Here is a 17,425-nt window from a genome sequence, read left to right on the forward strand (position 1 = left end):
ATTTGCGCCAAAGATCCAACTGGATGGCGGATCACGGCCGAAAGATTAAAAGAGAATTAGGATTATTTTCGAACGACAATTATAACGAGATACAATCCGAGTATGATAGACATCGTTTCGAAGAAAGTTCAAATATAACCTCGGATATCAATCAGAGGAAGTTTGCTTGCTTTCCCGAGCGACGCCGTCCTAACTAAACAGAGCATGATACTCTAATCGATCGTAACTTTCGACGGGCGTGTTACACGCTGCCAGATAAAACTTGGCGAACTTGATTTCGCTTGAGTTTTAAATCAGAGTCTCGATCCATCGAGAAACTTTCTTCCTCTTCACATCTTCGTCTAACCTAAACCTTCGCCGACGGATAAATCATAATTAATTAACGTTCGAGACAATAATTTGAATATGATATATAGAAATGAATGTGTGAAAGTATATAGCATCACATTTTTAGATCTGCTTTTCAAAATATTTCAAAACTTTTTACAAACGATCGATCATCTCGAGGATTCTTTGTAGAATTTTCGTGAGAATTTTTTTTTTTTTTTTTTTACAAACGTTTCGTTATTTTTTACGATTTCAATCGAAAATTATCTTTAATATCACGCAACGTCGCTTCAAATTGTTCAATGTTCCATTGCGGATGGCAGTAACGCGGAACGTGAAACGAATTATCCACGATTCATGTGGTGAATTTGACTTCCCGATTTTCATTATCCATTCTATTATCAACTCGAAACGATAAACTCTAACCCATTCTTCCATCTTCTTCTCGCGTAGACGCCTGCGTTCTAAGAATTCCCTTTGTTCTTGCAATTTCACGGCGGCTTCGGTTGCACGTGCTTCTGCCTCGGCGCGCTTTCGTGCATCCCTCGCCTCCTCTGCGGTTAACCCTAATGGAGTAAGAAACGTAATAGAAAATTGTGCCGGTGCACTCGCTGTGACAAATACCGGGGAGGAAATTTATGTTAAACACGACCGGGAACGAAACTGAAATTTAATATTCAACGAGAAACATTCGCACGACTGAGGTGAAATTGAATTAACATACATGAAAATGTAAATGACAGTGGCGGGTCCGCGGGTAATGGACAGGGAGGATGTCAAGTTTCGGCATTCCTCGGGAAACGGAGATTAAAACAAATGCAAAATCCAGGATTGCAATGCGACGTGGTAAGGAGCATTCGAGATTTATTTAAAGAAAAATATCGAACTTAAAAATTTGTTGAAATGTGTCAAAGTGTGTTAAATTAAAACGAAATTTAATTTATTATTTTTATTTTTATAAAGAAATTTAATTCATTATTTTTATTTAATTTAATTTAATTTATTATTTTTATTTAATTTAATTTAATTTATTATTCTTATTTAATTTAATTTAATTTATTATTCTTATTTAATTTAATTTTATTTATTATTTTTATTTAATTTAATTCATTATTTTTATTTTATTATTTTTATTTTAGAGGATACTTTATTATTTTTATTTAATTTAATTTAATTTATTATTCTTATTTAATTTAATTTTATTTATTATTTTTATTTAATTTAATTTTATTCATTATTTTTATTTTATTATTTTTATTTTAGAGAATACTTCTAAAATATATCATCTTAGAAGTTGAAGTTAATGTTGCCTTAATAATTTAACCTTCGCTGTACGAAAAACATTGTTCAGACGTGTCTCAGATGACCAGTCACCAAGCTCTGTATTCTTTGCGTGAATTTAGACGTCTAGAAGGGACATTTATACATTTTTTTACGCCAAGCGAACAAATCCCCGTGCGCAGAGAAACGACCGGACAAAATTGTGCAGAATCCTACAAGACAAGCTACCCTAATAGATCTTTCTTTTTTTTTTTTTTCTGACGACGACGAGAAAACGTTCTTTCGTCCCGAACAGATGATAAACGACGAATTTGACGAATGTGAAAGGTGTGTCTCACCGTAGTTTCTCGGCGGGCCAATTCTTTGGAGACACTGATAAATCGTAGGGAACATGTCGGGGCAAACGTCGTCTTCCACGTCGATGATGAACGGATGAATTTCAATTTCGTCGAAAAAGTTCAAGGGCGTATTATCTTCGGTGTTTCTTTTTCTGAAATAAGAAAAAAAAAAAAAGAAAAAAAATTGATGGAAACGCTACAGTCTGAAAATTTATACGACTTTTATTGCTCTGAAAAAAAGATTGAAAATTATGGATTCTCCGATGTAATAGCAATTTCCTGTAATTCTTGCAAAAAATAATCATCAGTCGAACAGCCACGAATTTTCTGGTTTAATAATGACACCTGTCGCGCGACTTGAAAACATTTTCTACCGCATCGAAAAATATCGCAGAATCTGAAACTCGACGTAATATTTCAAACAGAGATAGTAAATTTCTGTTTTGGCGGTCAATTTCTTCAGATAATGCACAGTATGAATGAAGTTATTACAATTTGACGCACGACGTCACCGTTTGTCATTAATTCAAAGACGAGTCGAAAAAGGTTGTTAAAATTGTTCCTGTTTTTTTTTTTTTTTTTTCAAATCTACCTCCGTGAAATCCTACGATTACAACGTAATCTATCGAGCACGTGATTCCTCGCGAACAACTCTGAATTTTACAAGAGCAAATCGCACTTCGACTAACCCTCCTATTAACTCCGTGATCTTGCATTATCGACAAGACATTATTCGAACGATGGTGTTCGCATACGGTTACCTATACTCCTTCAAACGGCGCATCATGTGCTCCTCCGTGTAATGGGTGCCCTGAATCTCTCTCTCAGGTCGTTGAATAATCCTTTCCTTCAGAAACTCGTCGCCAGCTTCCAACGACACCACCAACTCGGGCATGATCGACACTGTCGTTTCTATCTCGGTTTCTTCGTCTTTGAGTTCCTCGTCGAGCTCGTCCACGTTTTCCCCGGCGAACAATGCCTTCGCTTGTTCCAACGTCTTCGGATGGCCGTCCATGACGTAGCCTTGGTTCGAGCATTCCTTCGACCGTAACTTCCTCAGGAACAATCTACGAGAGGATTACGTCATCCGTTATTCCGCGATAATAACAGTAAAGCGGATCGATAGTAATTACAGCGTTAACCTTTTAGCTCGAAGACTATCGCTCGACTGCGGACTTTTGTGCATTTTCAAACACTCGGGAGCAAATAATTGAAAGAGATGCTTAATAAAACTACTCGAGGTACTTGATACTAGAGATACAGGGCCACTGAAAAACTGAATGGGTTTGAAAGAGTCGTAACTTGTTCATTTTAAATCTTTTTTATTTTCATTTTCTTTTTTCTGTAGATTATAGAAAAAAAATCTATTAATTATATTTCCAAATAAAGTAATAAAAAATTTTAAAAAACATGTGTTTGTGAACGTTATTCCTGTTTTATAACAATATTCAGTCTTTCAGCCAGACCACCTTATACCTAATGGAATAAATAAAATAAATAGATAGATACATAAATATAAAATACAAAATAAATAGATAGATATACAAAGAATAAATAGATATATATATAACTATATATATATAATATATTGTTATATATAATATATATATAAATATATAAAGAATAAATAGATAAACAATTTTTTCTTCCATTAAATATTATAATAAATATTTCTCTCTCTACATTCTCGGATGTTACGCGTATGTGCATTATCGCATTTTCAAATTTTCCATAAATGCCAATTACCACGAACGATCTGACTTTATTAGAAATACGTTTAATTTTGTGAGAAAGTGTCGTTCGAAATGAAAGAAATGGAATTCCTCAGCCGATTATTGCAGACGTGCGAGAGAACAGATAATTCACGGCTGACGCGAGCTCGTTAACCAGAAAAGAAGATTTCATCGTAACCTTGATCAAGGAAAAGAATTGTACCGGTCTCTACAAGACAGACGTGATCATTTTTAGTTGGGATTACATGTTTCTCGTAGAAAATATCGTGTTATTGAGAGAGTGTGTATTAGGATGTATATCGTAATTTATTTTGTTCTACGTGTTTTGCTTCGAATACGAGGCGTCTCTTTGGAGGACGCGTATCATCCGATGTCTTTCATATTCTTGTTCATCTTGCGTCAAATCTAAAACGCAACGTCGAATGAAATCGAATAACAAAATGGGAAAATAAAATCGGAAACACGTTGGTATAACGTGAACCAATAAGGCTTTTCTTTTTTCGTTTCTAAAACGAACGCGGGATAGAAAATCAAAAGCCACCAAGAGTAACAAGATTATCTACGTCCTTTTGAAGATGTAACGTTGAACAATCGAACGTGTAGAACGTAATGTAGATAAATTACGCGACGCTCGCGAGAGATTCGTCTCGTATTTTTAATTTCCAATCTGTTTCCTCTTTTCATCCGAAACAATTCTCTTTGCCTTAGTACGCAATTCGCTGGTCAAACGTTTTCATTTATCCCCCAGCAACACGCGTTTCAACTGTTGAAATTTTTCCAGCTCGTTTCAATCGTCAGTCTCCTCTAGCATCTTTCTTGCGACTGTCGTTGCTCGGTTTCCAGTTCAGTTGAACCACGTTTAAACCCGTATTCGTACCAAAAAAAAAAAAAGAAAAGTTCTTAATAAAAAGCGTGGCTCGTTTTTGAAAGCTGATCTCACATTTGCGTTGGGCACGTGGACCTGGTTCCTCGATTTCTCAATTAAACCCGTATGAGATAGAAGAAAGAAAAGTGGAAGCCTCCAAGATCACACACGAATACCTCTTAAGCAAAACAGAACCACCTTTCTGCAACAAATCACCACCCAACAACTGCTACATGGATGCAGAAAATACCGAAAGAAAATAAGAAGTAAATACGAATTAAACCAAAATACCGTTTTAACTTGTCAGAAACCACCAAAAGACGTTATCAACTACCTAAAGAAGACCCAACTACTAGACCAGATATAAAGAGAAAATTCCAGCACGTCGCTAAAGGCCTCGTAGTCGATGCGACTCTAAATCCCCATATATATATATATATATATATATATATATAAAAAAGCGCAAGTCCTGCTTGGAAAGCTCGACAAAGCTTTTGACAGCCTTCCGCTCCCGTTACGCGGCTTTCGGTTGTATCGCGTAACGTCTCCAACGCGAAACATTTCAGCTTATCGCGTACACGAGTGTCCGAAATGACTCGCGAGTTAACGAAACCTACGCGGAAATTAATAAAATTCAACGTCCCTTTAACACACTGTCAAACCGGCCAATTATTTCGTAATTGAGTATGAAACAATCTAAATGAACTCTCAACATACTTTATTTATACAGAATGAATTTAAATGAAACTTTGTATATCCCTTTGTATGTATATTTACGTATAATATATATTATGTATATATCACGCATATATTTACGTATAATATATTATATATATATATATATATATATTACGTATATATTTACGTGTAATACATTATGTACATATTACGCATATATTTACGTATAATGTATTATGTATATATTACGCATATATTTACGTATAATATATTATGTATATATTACGCATATATTTACGTATAATATATTATATATATATATATTACGTATATATTTACATGTAATACATTATGTACATATTACGCATATATTTACGTATAATATATTATGTATATATTACGTATATATTTACGTATAATACATTATGTATATATTACGTATATACTTACGTATAATATATTATGTATTATGTAATATATTATTATATTATATGATATATTATTATATATTAATAAATATTAATATATATTATATGATATATTATTATATACTATAATATATTAATAAATATTAATATATATATTAATATATATTATAATATATTAATAAATGAAACTTTGTATATCCCTTTGTATGTATATTTACGTATAATATATTTCAATAATATTTTTTTGGTGTGATAAACTCTATAGCAATCATCTACGCGCAACGGTACACAACAGGTTTTCCAAATTTGGCCGTTTCAAATTTCGATTCCAATAATATCCGATTCATGCACTGTCTTCCGATAAACTATCAATCTCCACATCACTACGGTATATTTCAAAATCACTCGGGCAATCGGATGAAGCGTCAGAAAGTTTTTGTAACGCTAAAATTGTAAATTGCGAAAGAAAGAAAGAAAAACGTAAATGTCAGTAAAAGTAATTTTTTTCTTACATATAAAGTGAACACGGAGAAAGATTTTACTGTGAAAAATTGAAACACACAGTCGTCTCGTGACCGGTCAACAATGTATAAACACGCGTGACCTCTTTCTCTTTTTTCTTTTTCCTTTTATTTCTTTTTTATCGCGTACGCGTGTCTCTACTCTACTCGCTCGCGTGAAGTTTAATCCCGTTTATTAAGCCGCGCCGCCAGTCGCGTAATAAACGCGAGCATAGACCGCGAAGATTGCCGCAGGCTGGTCATACCGAATGCGCTTTAGGTTGTTGTTATTGGGTATGGGAAAATCGACACTTCTCTCGCGGCAAGCAATTACATTCGCTGATATACGCCGCGGCATTATTGTGTCGTCCGGCATCATTCGATATCCAATACTCTTGGAAAATAGGAAGGGACCCGAGCTTTCTAATCTCAGGAATTCAGTTTGCTCGTGGAGGAATGACCGGGAGGAGAAAACGTAATTGTAGCAGGACGGATGGGACGAATTTGTTAGGAAATTGCATTTCCATGCGAGTCATTGCGATGTAAAGTGATCTCGAGGAGCCATCTCGGCGAGTCGCTTCCGATAATTGCGCGATCTCGAGGTTAGAGAATCCGAGTGCAACCTCGCCAAGTGTGTATGTACGTTTAACTTGAGACCAAACTCGATTAAACTGAGCTAGAAATAGATTCTACTGCGCGATCTTGTTATCCACACAATTCTACACGTGTCTCTCCGCGCTGCTCTTCTCAACGACCAAGTCCACATTGTTCGCACTTTCTTTTCTCTCGATGCACATCCTCGTTGCCATTCGTTCTCTTCCTCTATCACACTCATGTTAATGTTACGTCTTATTGCACTATTACGTCGCTTTATTACTATATTAGATTATTTTGCAACCTTAAGGGGGCAGGACAGTTTTTGGCGGCCTAAAAATTACGAATACTTTGGAAGGCTAGTAAAACAAAAGTACATATTTTTGTGGTTTATTTTGACACGTTATGAGCTGTAAAAAGCAACATTAAAAAAGAAAAAAAGAGGCCTTTTATTTAGCTTTTTTACATTGCCTATCGGTGTGCATGATTCCAGCCAAACAGGATTAACTGCAACGAAAAGGCAAAAAAAAGTTCAAAAGTAAACAATATTCTCCAGGGATTGACGATCCAGCATTTTCATTTTTGTGAAAATTATGAAAATAGCAGCTACTTGTTTTTGATGTATCGAATTTATGCCAGAAATTTCTATAATTTTTGGTTTATATTTTTTGAAATTGTTAAAAATTAAAAAATGTTCGATCGTCAATACCTAGTAAATGTTACACTAAAGATACCAAGTTTAGCAGTAATCGGTTGGTTCGATTCCGAGATATCTTGCACACTGTTTCTAAAAACCGAGTTTCGAGAGAAACACGTTTAAAGTTTCAGAACGTCATTTTTCATATGTATCCTTTACTTATTTTTTTTACTTATATATCGCGGCTCACAGTTCTTACAATTCACAACTAAATTGAATCCAAGTCGCCTGATATTCGATTCGCCAGAAGTAATATTCGAATCACACGATTTACACTTTATAATACTGCTTAAAGTTGTAAACAGTGATACAAATTCAATTATTCTATATCTACGGATTTACTATTATATCTCAAAATGAATCGTTTTAAAAGCTAGGACCTTTTGTATCTAATTTCTAAGACTTCAAACTATTTAAAACAAAACAAAAAATCGATTTTTTGAAAATTTGAAACTGTCCTGACCTTTTAAGTTCACAAACTTGACCCGCACTAAGTTTCAGCACGATCGATCAATTTTTTATCACGCACAGATAGAAAGAATGCTCCGAAAGATTTACACACTTTTGTTCCGAATGTCTACTGGCTCACAAATCGTGTGACAATTATGTAAATTGTAACGCCACTGTTCCAATTTACCCGCGCTGCAACGAAATTTATCGTCGTTAATTTATCGTCGTTCTTCGACTGGACCAAAGTTTCAAACACTTTTCGTTTTCTTATTATTAAACAGAGGCGTGTAATATCTTAGAACGGTGAAAGAAAATGTGGAGCAGATTGCGTTGAAAGGCCGTGGGCTCACCACAAAGCACGTATGTACGAACGCCGTCGCATTTGCTTGAAAGCATAGAAACACGATTACAACGCACACATTGTCTGTGACGACGACATTCTACATTTCAAAGGAAACATCGCCAGACGAACGACACTCTGCTCGAGCATCAGTCTGTCGCATTGAATTACCATAGAAGTCATAAGCAGTTACGTTTATCGGTGACTTTGACGGTGAAATTTAGCGATATTTTGTGCACGACGTACTGCACCAGCGAAAGAGGAAACTTGTGCTGCGAGTAGGGTCGCGAACATTCACTTGTTCCGTGAAAACGCGCCTTTAGGACCATACTGAACGTGGCAATAGCGTGGATCTCGTTAACGTAGGTATCGCGTTGTTATTAGCCAACCTTTTTCCCTCGCAAATGCTAAGTGTACAGCAACAATGGGAGAAGTGAATTAAAACATCTCTGTTACATCTCTTATCGAAATGGAAAAATAGAGGAAACGCAGTATACATAATGTGGAATATTAGTTTGTAGTTGAAATGAATAAAAAGTTGCGGCAGAGAATGGCTACGAAAGAAACAAGAAAAAAGAGAGAGAGAGAGAGAGAGAGAAAGCTGCACAATACTGCAGAGAAACTAATAAACTTTTGTATTTCAAGCCCCTGGTGATAATAAAAAACGGAAAGTATTTGAAACTTTGGTCCAGTTGAAGAACGACGATAAAGTAACGATTTTATTGCAGCGCGGGTAATTTGGAACAGTGGTGTTTCAATTTACCTTCTTCACTTTGCAAAATTAGAAAAAACAACGTAAATGAAATTATTCCACCTTGTAATCTGAATTTATAAGGTTGTTAGTCACAAAGAGATATTATTAATTAAGTGAAAACAACGCTTTCGTTTCTACAAATAGGGACTTGAACTTCTTGCAAATTTCAGTATTGCTCCGTTTTAAATACTATCACTAAAATTCCCTTATGACTAACTGTAAAAATATCACCTATAAAAATAGTCTATTTTTCCATCTTTTTGATAAACTCGTCACTAGGCTACGGATCATTGTGCAAATTCGCATTTTCACGAGTAGAGTTTTAAAAATGGAACATGGACGAAAAACCTCTTTCTTTTTTACGTGCCCAAATGTTCTAGCAAATACTCTACTTTCGCTGTTCCATGTATATTGCACGCGTTCTCTGCATTTTTTGCACCCTGAAATTTCCCATTAGTGTACGAAAATTCACGGTCTGTTTGTCACTGGCGTAGAAAATGGTAACGCGTTCGGCTATCGATGTATCGTTGAAAATTAATTACAAATTAATTCCCTTTAAAATGAAATTTCTCAAAATCGTCGATAGCGTTTTCGTGGACTTCGATCTATCCTAAATTGATCAATCGAATTGCGTGCGGAAGAACGATCGCCGCGAACAATGGACGCTTAACTAAATGAACGTGGCTTACTGGATGTGTACTTGGCTTAACGTGCAATTCGTTTAGTATGTTATTTGCCAGTACGCGGTGGCAAGTGCGCACCGATCGATACGTTTGGTGTACAATGTACATCAATTACATCACTCGCCACGTCGTATCGTTGAAATTTAACCGTTCGTCGCACGAAGTCACGACAGACGTTCGCGGATATATTTAGGTCGAAGGTGTTCGAAACGAGAGCGTTTATCGAGTTGTTTCGCTAACTTGTTGAGGAGAGCGTCATCGAGACGGCCATTGGTCCTTTGCATGTTTCGCTCTATTTCGTCCAACAGTTCCTGCATTTCTTCGACTCTGTCCTCTTCTACGTCCTCCTCGTCCTCGAACAGCGTCCGCTCCGCTTCGTCCTGTTCTACTGGAGGAGTCGCCGCATCCTCGATCTCCTTCGACTGTTCGAAACGTTAGAACATTCTCTCATGGCCAACCAAGTGAAATACCACACGACGATTAATCTAACTAGACCAGATCAGGAGTGGCGAACTTCTTCCTCACTCGCCATCAGTCTACTGATTTTCACACTAGAGAGGAATCAACAGACTGAAAGAGAGAGAAAGAGTAGCGCTAAATATGGAAGAAATTGAACGAAATGAAGAAATCGATATGGTCAAACGCAGTTGAGAGATCTCTTAAGCTGTCAGTTCACCATCCCTGGACTAGATACAGTTACATTTACGTTAATGTTTAAACGTAATGTTACAAAATCGTACGACGATAAATCTCGAGCTCGTTTTAAAGCTTTCAGAGCAGAGACATTTATTTTATTTCAAGATCACGTAGTAGGCGAGAAAACGGAGACACTTTTCTTCTGATGAAAATGTTATAAATTGTCACGATATGTAGAAACATTGGAAAATTCTTTTGCGTGTAAAAACATGTATATATATTTATGTATTTATGATATATAAAAATATATTTCACATATTTATGATATTATATATAACACTATCATACATATCGTATATTATATATTATACAATATTTATTATATATATTTACGATATGTAAAAATATATTATATATAATATTATCATATATATCATATACAATTATACAATACATTATAAAATATTTATCATATATTTATGATATATAAAAACATATATTTATATACTTATGATATATAAAAATATTTAAAAATTCTTTCTGTGTGTAAAAACATATATATTTATATATTTATGATATTATATATAGTATCATCATATATATCATATATCATATATTATACAATGTTAATCATATATTTATGAAAAAATGTAAAAACATTGAAAAATTCTTTCTGCGACTGAATTCTACAATATGTTTGAAGATTGAAGCCTTTGCAATGATCTTTTGAAACTTGACGTACGACTTCTTTTTCTTCTTTTTTTTTTTTTAGCATTTTATTACATTTTGAATATTAGGCTTAGACAGCGCAATATTTTTGTATTCGTTTTGAACAAAATGTCGAATAAAAAATCGTGCGTCGGGTTTTCATTCTGAATAGAAGACTTCAAGTTCATTGCAAATTCAGTCGTAACAAAATGTTTACACGCCACGACAATTTATAGCATTTTCGAGAAATGTGTTGAAAAGCTTTATACTTCAGAACGAATCCATTCCTATCGTTGTACGATCTTGTTTTAGTATTCGAAAATTCGCCCAAGTAACTATAATTCCAGAAAACTTGGACGCCACTTGTTTCAATCTGTTAAATTGACAAATCTTTTCTCAACTAAAACTGATTCGATTCTGAACATGGGATAGGTAATCTGTGCTAACCAAACTGTCGATTGTGTTCGCGATCAACGATTTCACGTGAATATAGTGAATGTTGTAATGATCGGCGAGGTAACGCGCGACTCTCGTTTTCCCAGAGGCTGGCGGACCCAGGACTATTATTTTTACGGGATTCAAATTTCGTGCTGTTTTATATTCCTTGACAATTGCGTCGATATTGTCGGGAAACGGTGAATCAAAATGCCAGGATATCCTATCTGCGATGTACACAGGATCAATTATTAGATTCATCGTCGTCTGGTCGTACGTTCGTTGCGTGACATCCGGCAGTAAGAAAGCTTCCTCCTGCTCGATCTTTTTCACCTTGCCGGTGGTTAGCGCTCTGCTGATTCTCTGCGAAACAAGGTCGTGTGTCGATGATTTATCGCTGCAAAAATACACGCTGCGCCTCTTTTTCCACTTTTTTACGTATTAAGCAAAGTGTAAGAGAAACATTGAATATCATACAGACGAAAGAACAACGATGAAGTTTAGAAGATTGTCACTCTAAGAGTTTTAGAACACGACAATCAATATTAGCGACATAAGAATTTCTCTTTATTGAGGATAGATTCTAAAGAGAAAGAAAAATCGAAAGTACAGTCAAAGTGATTTTAATAAACGTGTATTCGAAGATCGAAAATTAACTCGGTGTTTAACTTTTAATTTACAAGTTATTTTCGACGTTTTCGGCGTAACTCGAAATTGCTCGGAACGATGGTGCTGCTCAAGCCAAATTGCTGAGCAGAACTAATCAGTAACAAGATATACTCAGTCTAAGATCATCTGTTAGCTGTTGAAGCGTTGAACTCTCCAACTATCCGTCATTTCGCCTCGTACACGATTGCGTGATAGGCTATTTAGTTTGCAGCCTAAAAACTCAATGCTATTTTCTTTCCTTCCCTGTGCTTTTTTCTTTTTTTAAATATAAGAACACTGCAATTTTCCCAGACAAAATTAGAAACGTTAATACCACCAATTAATTTCCCTTCCAATTCTGTTAGTTGATTATTGAATCAACTAGCATACGTGCAGAAAGCAGAGACATAGTCGTTCTTGCAATATCAAGGGAAGAAGTTTTCTTAATAAAAAGAACTTTGAGAAATGAAACAGATGTCAGTGGAAATAACTAGATGAAAAGAGAATTATCAAGGGATCGCAAAGAGAATTTGTATAAATCAGGTTGAAATAGTAGAGAGCGCGAAATATGATCGAAAGTCGAGTACACGCGGCGAAATGTTTTTGTCGTAATACCTTGACAATAGTACTCTGCGAGGTTGGTCCCTGTTCCGCAGCTACGATATACCGCAATGGAGGCCAATTTTGCAACACGTCCAACACCACGCTGTGTGTATCGACATGAAACGTGCCATTAATATTTCTCTCTCTTTTTGAATACTTTTTGAGAGAACTCAAACACGTTTAGTGATTCGATGAGAGATACAGCGAAGATCAAAATTGTATCAACGACAATGAAAAATTGTTGACACTATAAACTAATTTAACTTTGTAACAAAAGATGATGTAGCGATCCACTTGGTCTAATTTTTTATCTCGAAAATTTTTATCTGTAAAAATTCGAACGCGCGTAAAAGCATTGAAAAGTATTTTTCGTAACTATCATTGAAGATAGAAATTTCTTCTAGAGAAATCTATAGATGATTCCTTAAAATTTTGTTCCATATTTTATTGAATGGTAGAATAAATTAAAAATCCATGAAATTCCAACATTCTGTTATTCGAATAAAATGGTAAAAAAAAGAGACACATACAGCGAATTTTAAGAAGTCACTATAAAGAAAAAATTTTAATCTTCGAGACGGTGGATTTAGTTATAAAAAAAGTTTAATGTTTTTGTACGGATGTTTTAATGTTTTCTAAACGTTTTTCTATAATTTCAAGAAAAAAAATATCTTTACTTTTCCACCAGCTGCATGATGCAAAATCTTTCGGGTAAAAGATAGAAGTTTCAAACAGACAGTTAAAATAGCGTTTTAATATGATATCACGTAGATTGTTTATGAAATTATAATATATTTAATATAATATATAATATATTTAAATATATTTAATATATTATATATACTATATATTTTATATTATACATATTTAATATAATATATTTAATATATTACATATATTATATATTTTATATTATATATATTTAATTTTTTATATATTCAATACATTAAATATAATATATAATATATTTAAATTGACAACAATTTATTCATTCATGTCTGCTCTGTTATGCTCTTCACTGTAACGAGGCAATTTACAAAATTCTAGCAAACATTACGAACAAACTCAATCAAGTTCGATGCCCAATTAAAACTAAAACTCCATTTCACGAAATCACGTGCAAATCATTTTATGCTCACCTGCATAAGTCACGAACATGCAACAATGGAATTTTGTTGTTTCCCTTGCCGACGATGGGCAGAAACGGAGCGTTCTGCCACGCCATTTTGAACAAGTGATGCAGAGGACCCTGTTCGTCGCCGTAAGTCACTCCGCAACAGATCACCAACGTCTTCAGTTTGTCTCTCAGTTTGATCTTCTTCCTCGCTGTTACCACGTCCTTCTCACACTGAACGTGCCGTTTGAAATTTGGATGAGGCTTCCTCTTCCGGTAGTCCTCCTCGGTGAACGGCAGCTGCGGCTCATCCGGACTTAACGGCTTCGTGCTGGCCCAGGTCATCAAAGTGGATATCAGAACAAAGTATCGTACCTCGTCGCTACGTTTAAACGCCTTCGGCGATATTTGCTCCATTTTCTCCAGTTGCTGAACGATGGCTAAAGGAAAAACGGATGAAACGAAGAGTCGAGAACTTTAATGACTTTTTGTTGGGATGTACGAAGTTTGCCAGGGCGTGCAGAATGTTGAAGGTGAAATTGCGGTAAAAAGAGGGGGGAGGGGGGGGGCCGCGCAAGTTCGTATTGATTTTAAGTATATAATAATAAAATCTCGAAGTTAATTTCACAGTGGGGAATCACATCTCGTATTATTTATTTTGAAAGCGGCTGGTTGAAGGGTCGAGTGGCAGTCCCACCTGCCTACAAGAAATCTATTAAGAACACTCGCCCTGTGTGCTTCTAAAAATATCTATTAAAAACCTTTGCCGCTTCCACGTGGTCCAGATCGTGTGGCTTGAAATCGTTGTAGCTTAAACGTTGGACGCCACGCCCGTTTGCAACGCCAAAGACCCGAGACCTTTCCCGAAACGGCCCTTTCAACGCCGACGTAACGTAAACGCGACGTCGAGAGCGTTTATGCGCCCTGAATCCACCGCCATCATCGCGTTCACGCATTACGATATTGCCAATACATATCCACCGGCGCACAGACTCAATAAAAAGAGCATCATCCGTCGATATAATGACGAGAAACAGGAGCGAGTTCAAGGATAAAACCTCCGTCAACGCGGAGAAGCATCTACTTCGCGTCCTTCGAGACCCGCACACGCCTCTCTCTCTCTCTCTGTCTCTCTTTTCGCCTTCTATTTGTTTCTAAAAAGATCCTTCCTTCTCTCTGCCTCTTACGTGTTTCAAGCTCTTCGTTTATCTCCAGAGGAAGGGTTCTCTTTTTCTTCTCTTTTTCAGCAGGCACGAGATCCTCGCTGCATAATTATCCAGACAAATATACCCGTAGTTGCGGATTACAACAGGGATTTTAAATCAGATGGGGGGGGGGGGGATGGCATGAATTGAAATTTCCTCGAGGAAATTGTATCGGCTCCTCTGTTACGAGCTAGATGGTGATTCCACGCGGCTGATTGTTGCTCGTTTGCCAACAGTTCGATACCAGTACGACTTAATCGTAGAATCGAACCAGAGTGGTACTAACATTTCAGTGCCCATCGAGCCTCCTCGACCTGGCTTTGATCCTCCGTGATATCGTATATCACGATGCCGCACTTCATCAATTCCTGCAGCAAGGCGTCTTGGTTGCGCGTATCTTTTATTATCACGGCCACGTCCTCCGGCGCGGAGCGCTGAAAGAACGGAACGAGAAGCGAGAATGTGCATTGGTGTGCTTAATTATTTCTAGGCGGTGACGAGTATACTCGACGAAAACACAGTGAATACACTTGCTGTAAGATTGAGTTAAATTGTAACAAAATGATAAAATTTCTTCTTTGGTGTTCTTTCTTTGAAAAATTTTTAATTGGTGTTTGCAGAACTTAATACTTTATCTTTTGAAAATTGTTCCATTAAAAAAAAAAAGTACCAATAAGAATTCAAAATGCTGAGAGAAGAGCTTTTCATCAACTGAAGAGAAGTGGATTTTCATCAACTCGTTGACAAAAGTAAAAAGATCAAATATTTTTAAATGATTAGAAATGAATTTAATTTGTCTTTGCGACGATTCTTCGCCTTATTTTCAAGTGCATATTTTGTTTGTTTTGTTGAGATGATATTCTGAAATGTGCAGAAATTACAAATATATGTAACTTTCTTACCTAAATTTTCCAATAAATAGTAAAAACAAATTTTTTCTAAACGACGAGTATACTCACAAACATAAATGCTTAAAAATTTAAGGAAACTGCAGAAAAAACTCTCGACAAATAATTGATCAACGTCAACGTTGAAGAGGAACATTCGCTGCAAGCTTGGCGAGAAAACACTGAATTTGTACGAGCAAATGATATGAAAATTTCGTTCAACCTTGTTTCAACTTTCAAACGAGAGTAGAAGCACTTTCTACGGTGTAGAGAAGTACTGAGAAAAATTCCAGATCTTCGGAAACAGTGTTAATCGCGCTAAAAGGAGTTCCCGAGTGTAGTTTACCTCTGGATCCGAGATGGTCCCGATCACTTCGTACTTTTTCGGCAAGTCCTCTAAATCTTTCAACCTTACGGGATCCTCTTTCTGTCTCAATGTTTCTTCATCCGCTAGATCTTCCTCGTCCAACTCTTCTTCCCCCTGTTCCTCCAAATCCACCCCTTGCGGATTAATGTACACGCGATCCGACAAGAGCTGAAAAAGAGGAGCTTGATTGTCACGACGTTTGAAGAGAAGATGTTTGAAGAGAAGGCTGCTGTTTACTATGCATACAAATACCGTTACTGAATGGAAAGTATGATATGTACGAAGAAATAAGTGAAAAATATGGCGCAGTACTTCCTTCCTGCTAAGTTTCGTCCCTTTTCGTATTTCTATTGATCCGATCGACAGTAATACCTCAACTAACAATCAAGATATGTTTTTAGAAGAAAAAGGATTAAATAAGATCATCTCAGTAGTAAGTAGTATACCTGAATAGGGATCAAGAAACATGTGAATGGATAATAAGAGATAATAAGTTTTACTTCGATTTTTGACTTATGAGACATGCACGTACAAAGAAAGAATTTATTTTCGCCTTGCCGAAGATTTCTGATCTTTCGCTAATGATCGTATCATTATATCGCATTACACATCGTTATAACTGCATTGTATTGGATATTCGTGGAATAATCGAAGCCTTCCCAGAATTCGAAGAGGAAATTAATTGAGAGGATAGCGTCCAACGAGATCATTACTCTACGTTCAATCTCAATTTTATTGCTTCGGTGATAAATTGTGAAGGACGTTCAGTTTTAAGCGCTTCGGTAATACGTGTTAATAGTCTGTAATCTAACGGTTGACGAGAATCAATCATTTACCCACATCAAATTTTGCGAGCACGATTTACGATTGGTGCACGCAAAATATCTCTCAACGTCGATGTATGAAACGAAAAAAAAAAACGCAGCTTCAACTTTCTTCCTACAATTCGTTTCTCCATTCCACGATTTCAGTTTCTAGGAAAGATTTTCGACCTCCAAGAACTCCATTCAGACGATAGAAAGAGTCTTGCATGCGGAGGATGCTCGATGACGTAGAAACAAAAGAAGCGGCTTCCGCTCGAAACGAGCTGGCACAGATTCCGGCCGGATCGACGATTAAATTTAATTGGTCAAAGGGCGGTTTAATTAGCGTCG

At 36.0% G+C, this 17,425-nt stretch overlaps 2 protein-coding genes across 2 annotated transcripts in view; one reads left to right on the top strand and one right to left on the bottom strand.

Annotated features, from left to right (window-relative positions):
* The window catches only part of LOC122533145 (adenylate kinase 7-like), a 29,939-nt gene extending 14,517 nt beyond the window's left edge, over nucleotides 1–15,422 (bottom strand). The window contains exons 1-4 of the mRNA XM_043666647.1: nucleotides 15,304–15,422; nucleotides 2,708–3,013; nucleotides 1,947–2,098; nucleotides 754–893 (exon numbers count right to left, since the gene is read on the bottom strand). Of these exons, the coding sequence (XP_043522582.1) occupies nucleotides 754–893; nucleotides 1,947–2,098; nucleotides 2,708–3,013; nucleotides 15,304–15,317 (612 nt within the window). The 5' untranslated portion in view covers nucleotides 15,318–15,422. The remainder of the gene's footprint in view (nucleotides 1–753; nucleotides 894–1,946; nucleotides 2,099–2,707; nucleotides 3,014–15,303) is intronic.
* The window catches only part of LOC122526783 (synaptotagmin-10-like), a 65,363-nt gene that overhangs the window by 19,842 nt on the left and 28,096 nt on the right, over nucleotides 1–17,425 (top strand). The gene's annotated exons all lie outside the window — the stretch shown is intronic.

The sequence above is a fragment of the Frieseomelitta varia genome, unplaced genomic scaffold (assembly GCF_011392965.1).
Source record: "Frieseomelitta varia isolate USP_RPSP 00005682 unplaced genomic scaffold, Fvar_1.2 scaffold_1, whole genome shotgun sequence".
Classification (NCBI taxonomy): Eukaryota; Metazoa; Arthropoda; class Insecta; order Hymenoptera; family Apidae; genus Frieseomelitta; species Frieseomelitta varia.